At 42.3% G+C, this 13001-nt stretch overlaps 1 protein-coding gene across 2 annotated transcripts in view; it reads right to left on the reverse strand.

Annotated features, from left to right (window-relative positions):
* Nucleotides 1–11948, reverse strand: part of RBM6 (RNA binding motif protein 6) — a gene marked incomplete in the record, with an annotated part of 93894 nt that extends 81946 nt beyond the window's left edge. The window contains 3 exon segments of one of the 2 annotated variants that reach the window (XM_006171037.3): nt 83–172; nt 2958–4224; nt 11806–11948. In XM_006171037.3, the coding sequence (XP_006171099.2) occupies nt 83–172; nt 2958–4224; nt 11806–11849 (1401 nt within the window). 2 annotated transcript variants of the gene reach the window in all.
* Between the last annotated feature and the right edge of the window lie 1053 nt (nt 11949–13001).

A 13001-nucleotide genomic window follows, 5' to 3' on the forward strand; every position in this document is an offset into this window, starting at 1 on the left:
TCTTTGCACCTTCCTGTGAATCTATGACTTTTTTCAAATTAAAAAAAATTCGATTGACAGACAGAAAGAGAATACTCCTTACCTCTTCTTTTGTGGCATTTTCAGGCACCCCACTTAATCGAATAAGTCTGCTGGGCTTCTCCTCACTTGGGCCTGTCCTATAATCTTGATCCTTGAATTCAGAATGAAAAATTATCTCACAAATAAACATAATTTAGCGTGTAAGATACAACTTGAAATTCAGATTCTCAGGATAAAAAATGAAAATGACTTGCTTCATGTGAAGATAAGAAAAATTATAATTTTCTCCATTGTTCTGAGTTCCAAATTTTGGCTACAAATCATTGGGATACAAGTATGTGAAGGCCAAGGCTCACTCAGGAAGTCTTAAACAGTAAAGCGGAATGTTCAGAGAAACAACCTGGACTTTTTATAACCAGAAAGACAGGCTATATTAACAAAACTATCATTTTCTTTTCCTAAATGAGTAAATAGCAAAAAAAGAAATTCGAATCACATTTCATTTACCAAAAATTCCCTCTAGAAACGAACTTGAGAACAAGGTCAAAAGGTACCATCTGGGGACCAGCAGATGGCATAGCGGTTATGTCACTGAACTCCCACATGGCCGACAACGGGTAGAGTCCCAGACCCAGAGGCTTGAAACAGGCGAGACACGTGTGTGTGCACAAAATTCTACCAAGAGACTGGAGAAGGGACTGTGGCATGGCCAACCCCTTTGTGGGGGGTGGTGAGGTCTTGTTTCTGTCTCTCAGGCAAGCAAGCACGCCCTACAGCAAAAAACAATCTCTTTCTCAAAAAAGAAAGGTATCATCTGAACTTACATACATTATGACTCAGAGGTCTGTGTTTTTCATATTTACAAACATCTCACCTTCAACCAGCTTCCCTCCATTCCAAAAATTATAAAAAGGAATTAATAATACATGAGTAAGGAGCCAACAGGTGAAACAGTGCTTGAGGTACTGGATTCTCACATGGCTGACTGTGGTCCGAGTCCTGGACCTGGCAGCTTGCTTTCTTACTCCTCCCACACTGTGCTCTCTCTGGTCAAATTAAAATAAATAAGTAAAGATAAATGAATAATTACTAAAAATATGTATATATATATGAGTGAAAGTCTCCTATAACTACGTGGCCATATCTCCTACTTATGCCTATTGTCCAGGCATAATTTTCAATAGTGAGCTCTTGGGAACCAGCAGTTAGCGTAACAGCTATGTCGCTGGACTCTCACGCAGTCGACCGCAGTTTGCATCCTGGACCCGGTGGCTTAAAACTCACGCCGGGCGCGTGTACGTGCATGCCCAAGATCCCGAGAGGAGAATGGAGGAGAAGGGATTGTGGTGTGACCATCCCCCCTGGGGGGTGATTTCTCGCTTTTTGTCTCTATGTCTCTCTCTGTCTGTCTGGCGAGTGCACATGCCCTATAGCAAAAATCTCTCAAAAAAAGAAAAAAAAATTTTTAAAAAGTGAGCTCTTTTACTTTTAAAAGTATCCTGATTTAAACAGTAAATTATATGGTCATCCAACCCTAACAGTCCCAAAACCCTTAGTTTGGTCTTAGTTTTGTCTAAAATAACAGAAACTTATGTAGAGCTAGATAACTCTATAATTTTTGGGGGGGAGAAGTTTTTTGTTATCAAGTGTGTGCACTTCCAGAGAGACAAAGAGACAGAGAAAGAGAAACTGAGAAATCACCCCCGGGGGATGGCAACACTGCAATCCTTTCTCTTCTCAGGATTTTGGGCATGCACACACATACGCCCAGCTAAAGTATCAAGCCACCGAGTCTAGGACTTGAACTGCAGTTTACTATGTGGGAGGTCGGCACCTTAACCACTATGCCACCTGCTGGCCCCGATAAAATCTATTTTAAGATCCTACATGGCCAACCACATAGTCTGAATCCTAGCACCAACAGCTTGAAAAATAAATCAGGAATAGGACGAGCAGATGGTGTAATGGTTACTTCCCTGGACTCCCACGCAGTCAACGACAGTTCAAATCCCAGGCCCAGTGGATTAAAACTCATGCTGGGCACATGTGTGTGAATGCCCAAGATCCCGAGAAGAGAACCGAGGAGAAGGGATTGAGGCATGGCTATCACCCCAGAAGGTGATTTCTCGCTTTCTGTCTCTGGCGAGCACACACGCCCAATTTACAACAACAACAAAAAAAGACAGAAAAAGAAATCAGGCACAAATCTGTATGTGTGCATGCCCAAAATTCCAACAGGATGGAGAAATGGAGAAGCAATTACAGCACGACCACATCTAGCTGGTGGTGCTTCTCTTTCTCCCTCTCTCCTTCGTTTCTGGCAAAACAAGCAAACAAACCAATAATAATAATAATAATAATAATAATGAAAGAAAATAAGCCATATCACAAGACCTAACTTTGCAAGAGTGCAAGAATCAACTCCCAAAGACAGACACTTTTAAAGTAAATAATCCAAGGGCATTTAAGACAGCACCACAAAACAAATAATGATAAACACCATCAAAAATATGTATGGGACAGCCAGGTTGCATGGTGATTAAGGAGGTCGGATTCCACATAACCAATGTGTGGTTGAATCCCCACCCAGTGGCTTGGAAAACAAGGCAGGTGTGTGTGCATGTGTGCCCAAAATCCTGAGAGGAGGACGGAGGAAAAGGGACTGCAATGCAGCCACCCTGGGGGTGATTTCTTACTTTCTCTCTCTCCCCAGCAAGTGCACACACGCTGTAGCAAATTAAAAAGTGTGTGTATGTGTGTACAGATATATAAATAAAATGTGAACTGACGGTCCCTTCTCTGAAGACTTAAATTCCTGTGTTCCACTCCTACATATAAATTTAACAGTTGTACATGGAGAAATTCAGGACTGAAGATCCTGGATTCTATACCTCATCCTTCAGAAAAAGTAAAAGCAATCCATGCCATCAACATACCTGAAGTTCCCGTTGGGCATCTCGGCCAGTTTTGCCCTCTGAAAATGATTTGCTCTGCCCATAGCCAAACATCTGGCTCCCTGGTAGCCTGTGGTCCACGTCACGGTATTCCATGCTTCTGTAATCAGTGTCCTGCCGGCCAAGAAAGTCCAGACCACCTTCTTCTTTAAACAGACCAGCATCTGCATCCTGTTGTTCACCTCCAGAAAGCTGTGACTTGTCTTGGTCTTGGATTGGACTTTGGCTGTTCTGAAAGTCTGATGGAGACTCATGTTCAAAGGCTACGCCTTGTGCTTCTCCTTCTCTTGTTTCTGAATGCTCAAAATCTCCCTTCTGAACACCAAAAGCAGGCCTTTCCATGGTATGATCATGTTTGGATTCTTCTCTCTTGTTTGCACTTACACCAGAATGTTCTCTATCTTGTGTAGAGGGCTGAATGTAATCCACAATATTTGGATCCACAGGGGGCATCTCCCTATCTTTAAACTCTACACAAGGTCCCATCTCTCTGCTCCTAAAATCCTGATCAGTCCTGGACCGGTGCCTACCTCTGAAATCTGAATGTGGTGCATCCCTGTCCCTAAAGTCTAAACTTGAACCTCGGCCTCTAAAGTCCACCTGTGTTCCATCTTCATCCCTGAAGTCCAAATCAGACACATCTCTATTCCTAAAGTCAGAACGGGACTGATCTCTGCCCCTAAAATCCAAATCTGGTAAGTCCCTTCCCCTAAAATCTGTATGGGGCCCATCCCGACCTCTAAAATCTAAATCATAACTGCCCCGGCCCCTGAAGTCGGACGGAGCGTCCCTGCCTCCGAAGTCAACAGGGTGAGCATCCCTGTCTCTGTAGTTCATGTGCGGTGTCTCCCTACCCCTGTAATCCACAGGGGTACCATCTCCACCCCTGTAGTCCATACCTGGTCCTTCTCTATCCCGAAAATCCCCAGAATGTATGTCCCTACCCCTGAAGTCCAACTGTGATGACTCTCTGCTCTGGAAATCTGAAGATGAAAAATCTCCTCCCCTGAAATCATGTCCAGGCCCCTCCCCTCCTCGGTAGTCACCATGTGGTCCATCTCTAGCTCCATAGCTGAAAGAATGCTCCTCTACATTTGCAAAGGGAGGCCCCGAATGCCCCTGGAAATCAAAGGGGAGTGAATCTCTGCCAGGATAGTTGCCAGAGTGTCTCTCTTGAGCATGACTCTTAAGGGGAGGAGGAGGATAATCCCTGTTCCACCCGGGAGCAAACCTGTCTTCTTGGCTCCCACTGTAGAAACAAAGACAGTGTTACTCATATTGTCCAGAGAGTTTGAAATCTACACACCAGCATATTCTTCTCTAATCACAGCACATTCTTCTGTAAACATTTTTTTTTTTTGGCAGAGTTCTGTAACAAGGTCCTAGATCTGCAGAAAACAGCAAAGTTTTGCTATTTTTAAGACGAAGTGGTGGAGTAAACTTTTATGCTCCCATTTCAGGACACGAGGAAAGTCAACACAAGGTTTTCAACATGACTGCTGCAGAAAAAGCTTTCACCCAGTCCTGCAACAGGGAAAATCCGCAACACCAGATAAGCTAACAATGGTGACAGGCTACAAACTTTTCCATTTCCTATAGCCAGGGAGAACTTAGAATTCGAAGGTGAACAAGATCCCTATACATCAAGAAAATCAATGCATCTTACGGGAAGTTTCAGGAGGTGTCTTCTTACTGCTGTATCCAGGGACAACATTCCATGATACTTTATTACAGCTACAGCATGGACACCACTAACCAGATAGATGCAGGCCCTAAAGAAGAACACTGGTTGCAAATTACAAGCAGGAACACACCAGTGGTCACCAGCTGGGCACCAGGCCTCCCTGCATCCATCCCAGTTCCACAGTGACTCCGCCTAGAGGTGTTTTCACCCTGGTCCTATTAATGTAGGTACCCAAGGGATCACAGAAGGCAGCACAAGCCATGCCATAAAGCATGTGTAAATCCTCTAGGCCGGGCAACAGCATCCAGAGAGAGCGTGAGGCTTTCAAGCGTTATCCCCGTGCCCCAAATGGAGAAGCTGACACTCCAGGTTCTGATGCCTCACGCTAACTTTTCAAAGTAATAAAATGCATTTTTTAAAAACAGGCATTATATAAAATTCATATTCTCTTTGCAGAACTGAAGAACTAAATGAGAGCTGGCCCAATTTTTCATACTCTTCAACTTCTTCCCCTTGCTTCGTCTTCATAGCATTTTACATGTTTGGCTTTAGTTACTGATAGGGAATGTAAGTAGGCAATTAGGCGCCTGGCATTCTAGGTGGGGACATGTGGAAAAGGTACATGAGATGGCCTGAAGCTTATCTGCTACCTAGCAGTACACAAAAGCCTCAAGATGTCTAGACCAAGGCTCTTCCCTCCTCCCAGAATGTCGTTCTACTGCAAGACCCTTGCGAACTCAGACTATACCTCCCTAGTAAAATTCAATGGATGACTGATTCTGGGTCACTCGATTCAGGACAGTGACAATGCCAAAGCCTTTCTTAAAGTGGTAGGAGTTTAATATTAGCATAAACATGAGAATGATGAGCATTCAGTGGATTTTCAGAACACGAGGACTTCCACTGTTCCCATTAACATTACATGTCTTAATCCTAAGTGAGGCCAGTTTAAATGTTCTTTGTAAGTAATATAATTTAACACTAAAATTCAGGTGTTACCACAAACTAGTATTTCACATTCCTAATAACTTGCCAAAAGACTTAAGCCTCATCAGACACTCCTGGCATGAGGGCTGAGATATCTAAATTTACGTTTTCTTTACAGAATACAACTAACAGTCTTTTTTTTTTTTTTTTTAAGAGAGATTTTTGCTATAGGGCACGTGTGGTCACTGGAGAGACAGAGAGACAGAAAATAAGAAATCATCCCTCGGGAGCATAGCCACACTGCAATCCCTTCTCCTCCATTCTCCTCTTGGGATCTTGGACATACATACACACGTGCCCGGCATGAGTTTTAAGTCGCCAGGTCTGGGACTCGAACCACAGTCAATTACATGGGAGTCCAGTGTCATAACCATTACACCATCTGCTGGTCCCAACAACCAACAGTCCTCAGTACTTCCCTCAGGATTATTTTATCTTCCTAAATTAAGATCAAATAGATCTTGATTTAGGGTTCTTGAATCTATATTTTGTGTATACTACCCAAGAAAGAGTTCTATTAATAAAAAGTAGCAGAGACTATGAAAATCATTTTCAACTAAATAAAAGCAAATTTTAAAAAGAAGTTATTCAAAAAATATAAAATCATTTTCCATGAGATACCTTCTTGGTCCAAATCAGAAAAGGAATGCTATGTACTATGTTTTCCTTCTGGTCAAAGATCTTTAAAAACAGCATGGGGGAGCCAGCAGGACCAGTCCCCTGGCCTGATGGTTAAAGGAGTCAGATTCCACAAGGCTGACTGTTCAAATCCTGGTCCTGGTGGCTTTTTTTCCTAGAGGGCACGTGGGGTCACTGGAGAGACAGAGAGACAGAAAATAAGAAATCATCCCTCGGGAGCATAGCCACACTGCAATCCCTTCTCCTCCATTCTCCTCTTGGGATCTTGGACATACATACACACGTGCCCGGCATGAGTTTTAAGTCGCCAGGTCTGGGACTCGAACCACAGTCAATTACATGGGAGTCCAGTGTCATAACCATTACACCATCTGCTGGTCCCAACAACCAACAGTCCTCAGTACTTCCCTCAGGATTATTTTATCTTCCTAAATTAAGATCAAATAGATCTTGATTTAGGGTTCTTGAATCTATATTTTGTGTATACTACCCAAGAAAGAGTTCTATTAATAAAAAGTAGCAGAGACTATGAAAATCATTTTCAACTAAATAAAAGCAAATTTTAAAAAGAAGTTATTCAAAAAATATAAAATCATTTTCCATGAGATACCTTCTTGGTCCAAATCAGAAAAGGAATGCTATGTACTATGTTTTCCTTCTGGTCAAAGATCTTTAAAAACAGCATGGGGGAGCCAGCAGGACCAGTCCCCTGGCCTGATGGTTAAAGGAGTCAGATTCCACAAGGCTGACTGTTCAAATCCTGGTCCTGGTGGCTTAAAAGACACACTGGGAGTATGTACCTACATGTCTCAAATCCTGACAGGATGGAGAAATGGAGAAGGGACTCCAGCATGACTGTGCCTCATGGGAGGGTGATTTCTCCCTCTCCGTCTATCTGTCTGTCTTTCTCTGGCAAGCAAACACATTCTCTAGCAAAAATTTTTTAAGAAGATCTTTAAAGGGCCAGTAGGTGGCGTGGTGGTTAAGGATGCAGACTCCCACATGGCCAGGACAGTTCAAGTCCCAGATCTGGTAGCTTGTTTCCTTTTTCTTTTTCTTTTCTTTTCTTTTTTTTTTTTTTTTTTTTTTGAGAGGTTTTTGCTATAGGGCACATGTGCTTGCCAGAAAGACAGAGATAGACAGAAAGACAGAGATAGAAAGCAAGCAAGAAATCACCCCCCTAGGGGGGATGGCCACACCACAATCCCTTCTCCTCCATTCTCCTCTTGGGATCTTGGGCACGCAAGCACATGCACCCGGCGTGAGTTTAAGTCACTGGGTCCAGAACTCTAACCGCAGTCGGCTACATGGGAGTCCGGTGACATAGCCATTACACTAACTACTGGTCTCAGGTAGCTTGTTTTCTCACTATCCCTTTCTCTCTCACTCTGTCCCTCTCTGGTCAAATGAAAACAAACAGACAAAACTAAATTTCAAAATTATTAAAAAAACAAACAAACAAACAAACTTTAAAAATAGCATGAGAGGGGCCAGCATGTGGCATGGTGGTTTAAGGGCACTGGATTCCCACATAGCTGACTACAGTTCAAGTCCTGGACCTGGAGGCTTGCTTTTTTGCTTTCCTTTCTCTCTTTGTCAAATTAATAATAATAATAACAACAGCAAAAACAAATGGAAATAAATTAATTCTTTTTTTAAAAAAAATAGCATGAGGGGGACCAGCAGTTAGCGTAATGGCTATGTCGCTGGATTCCCATGTAGTCGACCACGCTTCGAGTCCCAGCCCTCCTCCCTGGGAGGCGATTTCTCGCTTTCTGCCTCTCTGTCTCTCTGTCTTTCTGGTGAGTGCACGTGCCCTATGGCAAAAGCCTCTCTAAAAAAAAAGAGGAAAAAAAAAAATAGCATGAGGGAAGCCAGCAGGTGGCCCTGGACTCCCACATAGCCAAGCACAGTTCAAATCCCAGACCTGAAGGCTTGTTTTCTTATTTTCTTATTTTCCTCTCTCTGTCTCTGTGTCTTTCTAGTGAACACACATGCCTATAGCAAATTTTTAAAAGAGAATAATAATAAATACAATTAACTAAGTAATTTTTTAAAGACTTATTTTATTTAACTTTATTTATTTTCATTTGACCAGAGAGGAACAGAATGAGAGAGAGGGAAAGTGAGAAAGCAAGCCACCAGGTCTGGGACTCAAACCACAGTCAGCCATTTGGGAGTCCAATGCCCTTAACCACCATGCCGCCTGCTGGCCCTAAATAAGTAATTTTTTTAAAACCCCAGCATGGGGCCAGTTGTGTGGCCTGGTGGATAAGAGCGCTGAAGCCCACATGGCCAACTATGCAGTTCAGATCCCAGCCCCAGGGGTTTGGAAAACACTCCAGACACATGCACCTAATGAAGGAGTGGGAACTGCAACATGACCATGCCCCAGAGAGGTGCTTTCTCACTTTTTGTCTCTCTCTCCCTGTCTCTCTCCAGCAGGTGCATGCACCTTAGGACAAAAATTTTTAAATAAATTAACTAATTTAATGAAGGCAGGATATAAAACTTTAAGTAAATTTAAATATGTCAAAAATATTCTCAGACCAGCAGATGGCATAGCAGTTACAAAGCTGGACTCCTCCATGGCTGACTGTGGTTCGAATCCTGGACTCAGTGGCTTCAAACTCATGCTGGGCACATGTGTGTGCATGCCCAAGATTCCAGGAGAAGGGAGAAGGGACTGCAGTGTGGCCATCCCCCCCAGGGGATGATTTCTCACTTTCTGTCTTTCTGGAGAGGGCAGACGCCCTATAACAAAAATCTCTCAAAATTTTTTTTTTTTCTGAGGACCAGCAGGTGAACTGGTGGTTAAGGCACTGGATCCCATATAGCTGATCCCACAGTTTGAGTCCTGGACTGGGAGGGCAGCTTGAAAGACACATTGGACATCTGTATGTGGGTGCCCAAAATATCAAGAGGAGAATGAAGATGGGATTGGAGGCATGGCAATCCCCCTGGGAAGTGATTTTCACTCCCCCCCCCTCCAGTGAGCACATGTGCCCTATAGCAAAAAGAATAATAAATAAATAAATAAGGCAGATAGTAAATATATTTGGCTTTGTGGGTTATATGGTCTCTGAAACGACTATTCAACCCTGCCACTGTAGCATGAATGCAACCACAGACAATGCGTAATGAACAAGCGTGGCTGTGTTCCCATAAAACTTTACTATCAATAAAACAAGCTATAACCTCTAGTTTGCTAGCTCTGATCAACACCTCTTAGTATTTTGAAGGGAAAAACTTACCCAGCATCACCACCACTGTTTTAAAACCACTAAGCAGAAAGTTAATATCCTATCAGCATTTATGAAAAGCCAGTTTTACCAAACGTTATATTAATTTTCTGAATTCAGTTCTCTACCTAAACTTTTTCACTGGAACCCCTAGGCTTCAGAATAATGAAATAGAACATTTACTAAATTTAATAATAAAGTCTTACAGACTGCCAGTCATAATGCAAATCTACTAATGATAGAAGTTTCAATTGAAGCATCAATACTTTTGAATGCATAAATTTAAAGGCCAGATTTCTTTGTCATATACCAAGTAAAATCATAAAAACCACATTTACAGCATTTCGTTAATTGCAAAAACACTGCAAAAGTTTAAAAAATACTATCATCAATGAACAATACTGTCTATAAAAAAATTAACTCCTATAAATCTAAAATATAATCTATATTCAAAACAAAATGCTACTACCTCTCCACTCGTCTTTACATCCAATACTCCCAAACTGAAATGTAGCTCAGAAAAACTACGTCGGCAAGCTACAGGCAAAACATAACTGCGGCTTCTAGACATGCTTAGTAAAACTTTTATAAATATGTACGTGCATTCTGCTAGCTTACATTACTAGTAAAGTATGTATCATTTTGCTAAAAGAGATCAAACAAAAAAACCTGGGGATATTTTTAATATTTAAACAAAGTGTTGGGGCCAGCAGGTGGCATGGTGGCTAGGGTGTTGAACACTCCCACATGGCCAACCACAGTTTGAGTCTCAGACCTGGTGGCTTGTTTTCTCTCTCTCTGTGTGTGTGTGTGTGTGTGTGTGTGTGTGTGTGTGTCTCCTTCTGGTCATATTAAAATTAATGAATGAAGGGATAAGTAGTTGGCATAATGGCTATGTCACTAGATTCCCATAGAGTCGACCACAGTTTGAATCCTGGACCCGGTGGCTTAAACTCACACCAGGCATACGTGTGTGCATGGCCAAGATCCCAAGAGGAGAATGGAAGAGAAGGAATTGTGGCATGGCGATCTCTTCTGGGGGTGATTCCTCGCTTTCTGTCTCTATGTCTTTCTGGCAAGCACATGTGCCCTATAGCAAAAATCTCTCTCTAAAAATAAAATTAATTAATTAATTAATAAGAATTTTTTAAAAAGTGTTACAAAACACTCAGCATGCTGGATATACAACCTCAAATTGAAAACAATGTCTAAAAAATTTTAAATAGTTTCTAATTAAAAAAAAAAGGTCAGGGCCAGCAGGTAGCACGGAGGTTAAGGTGCTGGATCCCACGTGACCGACCACGTGGTCTGAATCCCAGACCCAGTGGCTTGAAAATCATGCCAGGCATAGGTGTGTATGGCCCAAGATCCCAAGAGGAGAACGGAGAAGGGACTGTGGCATAGCCATCCCCACAAGGGTGGTGATTTCTCACTTGCCCCCTGTCTCCCTGATTCTTTCTCTCTCTGGTGAGTGTACATGCCCTACAGCATTTTAAAAAAAAAGGGAGGGGTCTATAGGTTAAAGGTGCTGGACTCCCACATGGCCAACCGTGGTTCAAGTCCTAGCCCTGAGGGCTTGCTTTCTCTCTCTCTGTTTCTCCCTGGTCAAAGTAAAGTAAATTATATCAAGTTAAATAAAATAATTCTTAAAAAAAATAAATAAATAAAGATCCAGGCTCAGTCCCTAAGCCTTGTAGTTAAGGAAACCAGATCCCACGTAGCTGAGCACAGTGTGAACCCCAGCCCCAGTGGCTTGAAGAACACACCAAGAATATGTGTGTGTGTGTGCCCAAAGTCCCAAAAGAATAGAGAAATGGAGGATGAGGGACCACACGCTACTGGGAGGTGCTTTCTTCGTCTGTGTCTCCAGTGAGTATAGACACCCTCCGGCAATTAGAAAAAAATCCCAGTCACGGTGGCACGGCAATAGCTCAACACTTTGCAATGCTGGAATTCATATGAAAAATGGGGGCTCGGTTCCTGGGAAACACGCACACACCTGGCATGTGGGCTTGCCCATGGTCTGGCTGTCTGAAAGGCTGGGGCGGGGAGCACAGCATGAGACCCCACTGAGAGCGTATATCTAGTCCCCCTGCTTCTCTCTCTCTTTCTGTCTCTCTCTCATAGAAAGAAATAAACTTAAAAAAAAAAACAAAAACAAAAAACAGAGCTATTTTTCCATAAAGAAAACATCTTCCTTTATGGCAACTCCAAATGTTATTCTATATATTTATCATTAAAACACTGAAAATTTTAATGTTCAGATTTCAGGACTTACCGAAAAGGCCCTGTTCTGTTAGCAGATCGAGAATCACCCCACATTTCTTTCTATGTCAAGAGGGTTCAAAAAAAAAAATAGATCCGTTTTCTACCAAACTCTGACTATAGCAGTACCTGTACAAAGGAGAAAAAAAAAAGGCATTTAAGAACATGGAATAACGAGTAAACTAGTTTTCCCCCACTTAGTTTATCAGGAATACTCCTGGCAGTTTTAAACATTTACATATTAATTTATAACAAGAAAAACACACTTTTTTCCTTAAAGAATTATTTATTTATTTAATTCCATTTATTTATTATTTTTTAAATTTGACCAGAGAGACAGAGAGAAAGAGAAAGGGAAAGTGAGAAAGCAAACCACTAGGTCCAGGACTCACACCACGGCTGGCCATGTGGGAATTCAGCGCTTTTAACCACCATGCCACCTGCAAGCCCCAGAAAAATACATTTTTTCAAAAAAACTTATTTATTATTGGGACCAGCAGATGGTATAATGGTTATGTCGCTGGACTCTCATGTAGTTGGCCGTGGTTTGAGTCCCAGACCCGGCAGCTTGAAAGTCACGCCAGGTGCGTGTGTGTGTGCATGTGCAGCAGGACCTTTGCTGCAGGTACTGCAGGAGGTGAAGCTTCATGACCTTGGATTTGGCAATTACTCCTTAAATACGACACCAAAAGCACAAGGAAGGAAAGAAAGAAGTAATAAAGTGTTTGTTTAGATTTCTGCCATCGAGTGAGTGCACTCACCAGAAAGACAGAGAGAGAGGAAAAGTGAGAAATCGCCCCACCCGGCACAGGGTGGGGGGGTAATGGCCACACCACAATCCTTCTACATTCTCCTCTCAAGATTTTGGGCACACACGCACACAACCCTCAAATCACTAGGTCTGGGGCTTGCTTTTTTCTCACTTTTCCTGCTTTCCTCCCTCTTTCTGGTAAAATTAAAATATAAATGAACGAATAAGTAAAAAATAAAATAAAATAATTCTTAAAAAAATAAAAGAATATACACATAAGAAAATGAGAAGAGAAACAGCATCTTGTTACCAAAAATATCAACTAAATACAAAAGAAAGCAATAGAGGTGGGGCCAGTGGGTGGCATGGTGGTTGAGGTGCTCCCACATGGCCAACCCCAGTTCGAGTCCCAGACCAGGCAGCTTGCTTTCTCACTTTCTCTCTCTCACTGGTGAGCA

The sequence above is a fragment of the Tupaia chinensis genome, unplaced genomic scaffold (assembly GCF_000334495.1).
Source record: "Tupaia chinensis unplaced genomic scaffold, TupChi_1.0 Scaffold149184_1, whole genome shotgun sequence".
In the NCBI taxonomy this organism is placed as follows: domain Eukaryota; kingdom Metazoa; phylum Chordata; class Mammalia; order Scandentia; family Tupaiidae; genus Tupaia; species Tupaia belangeri.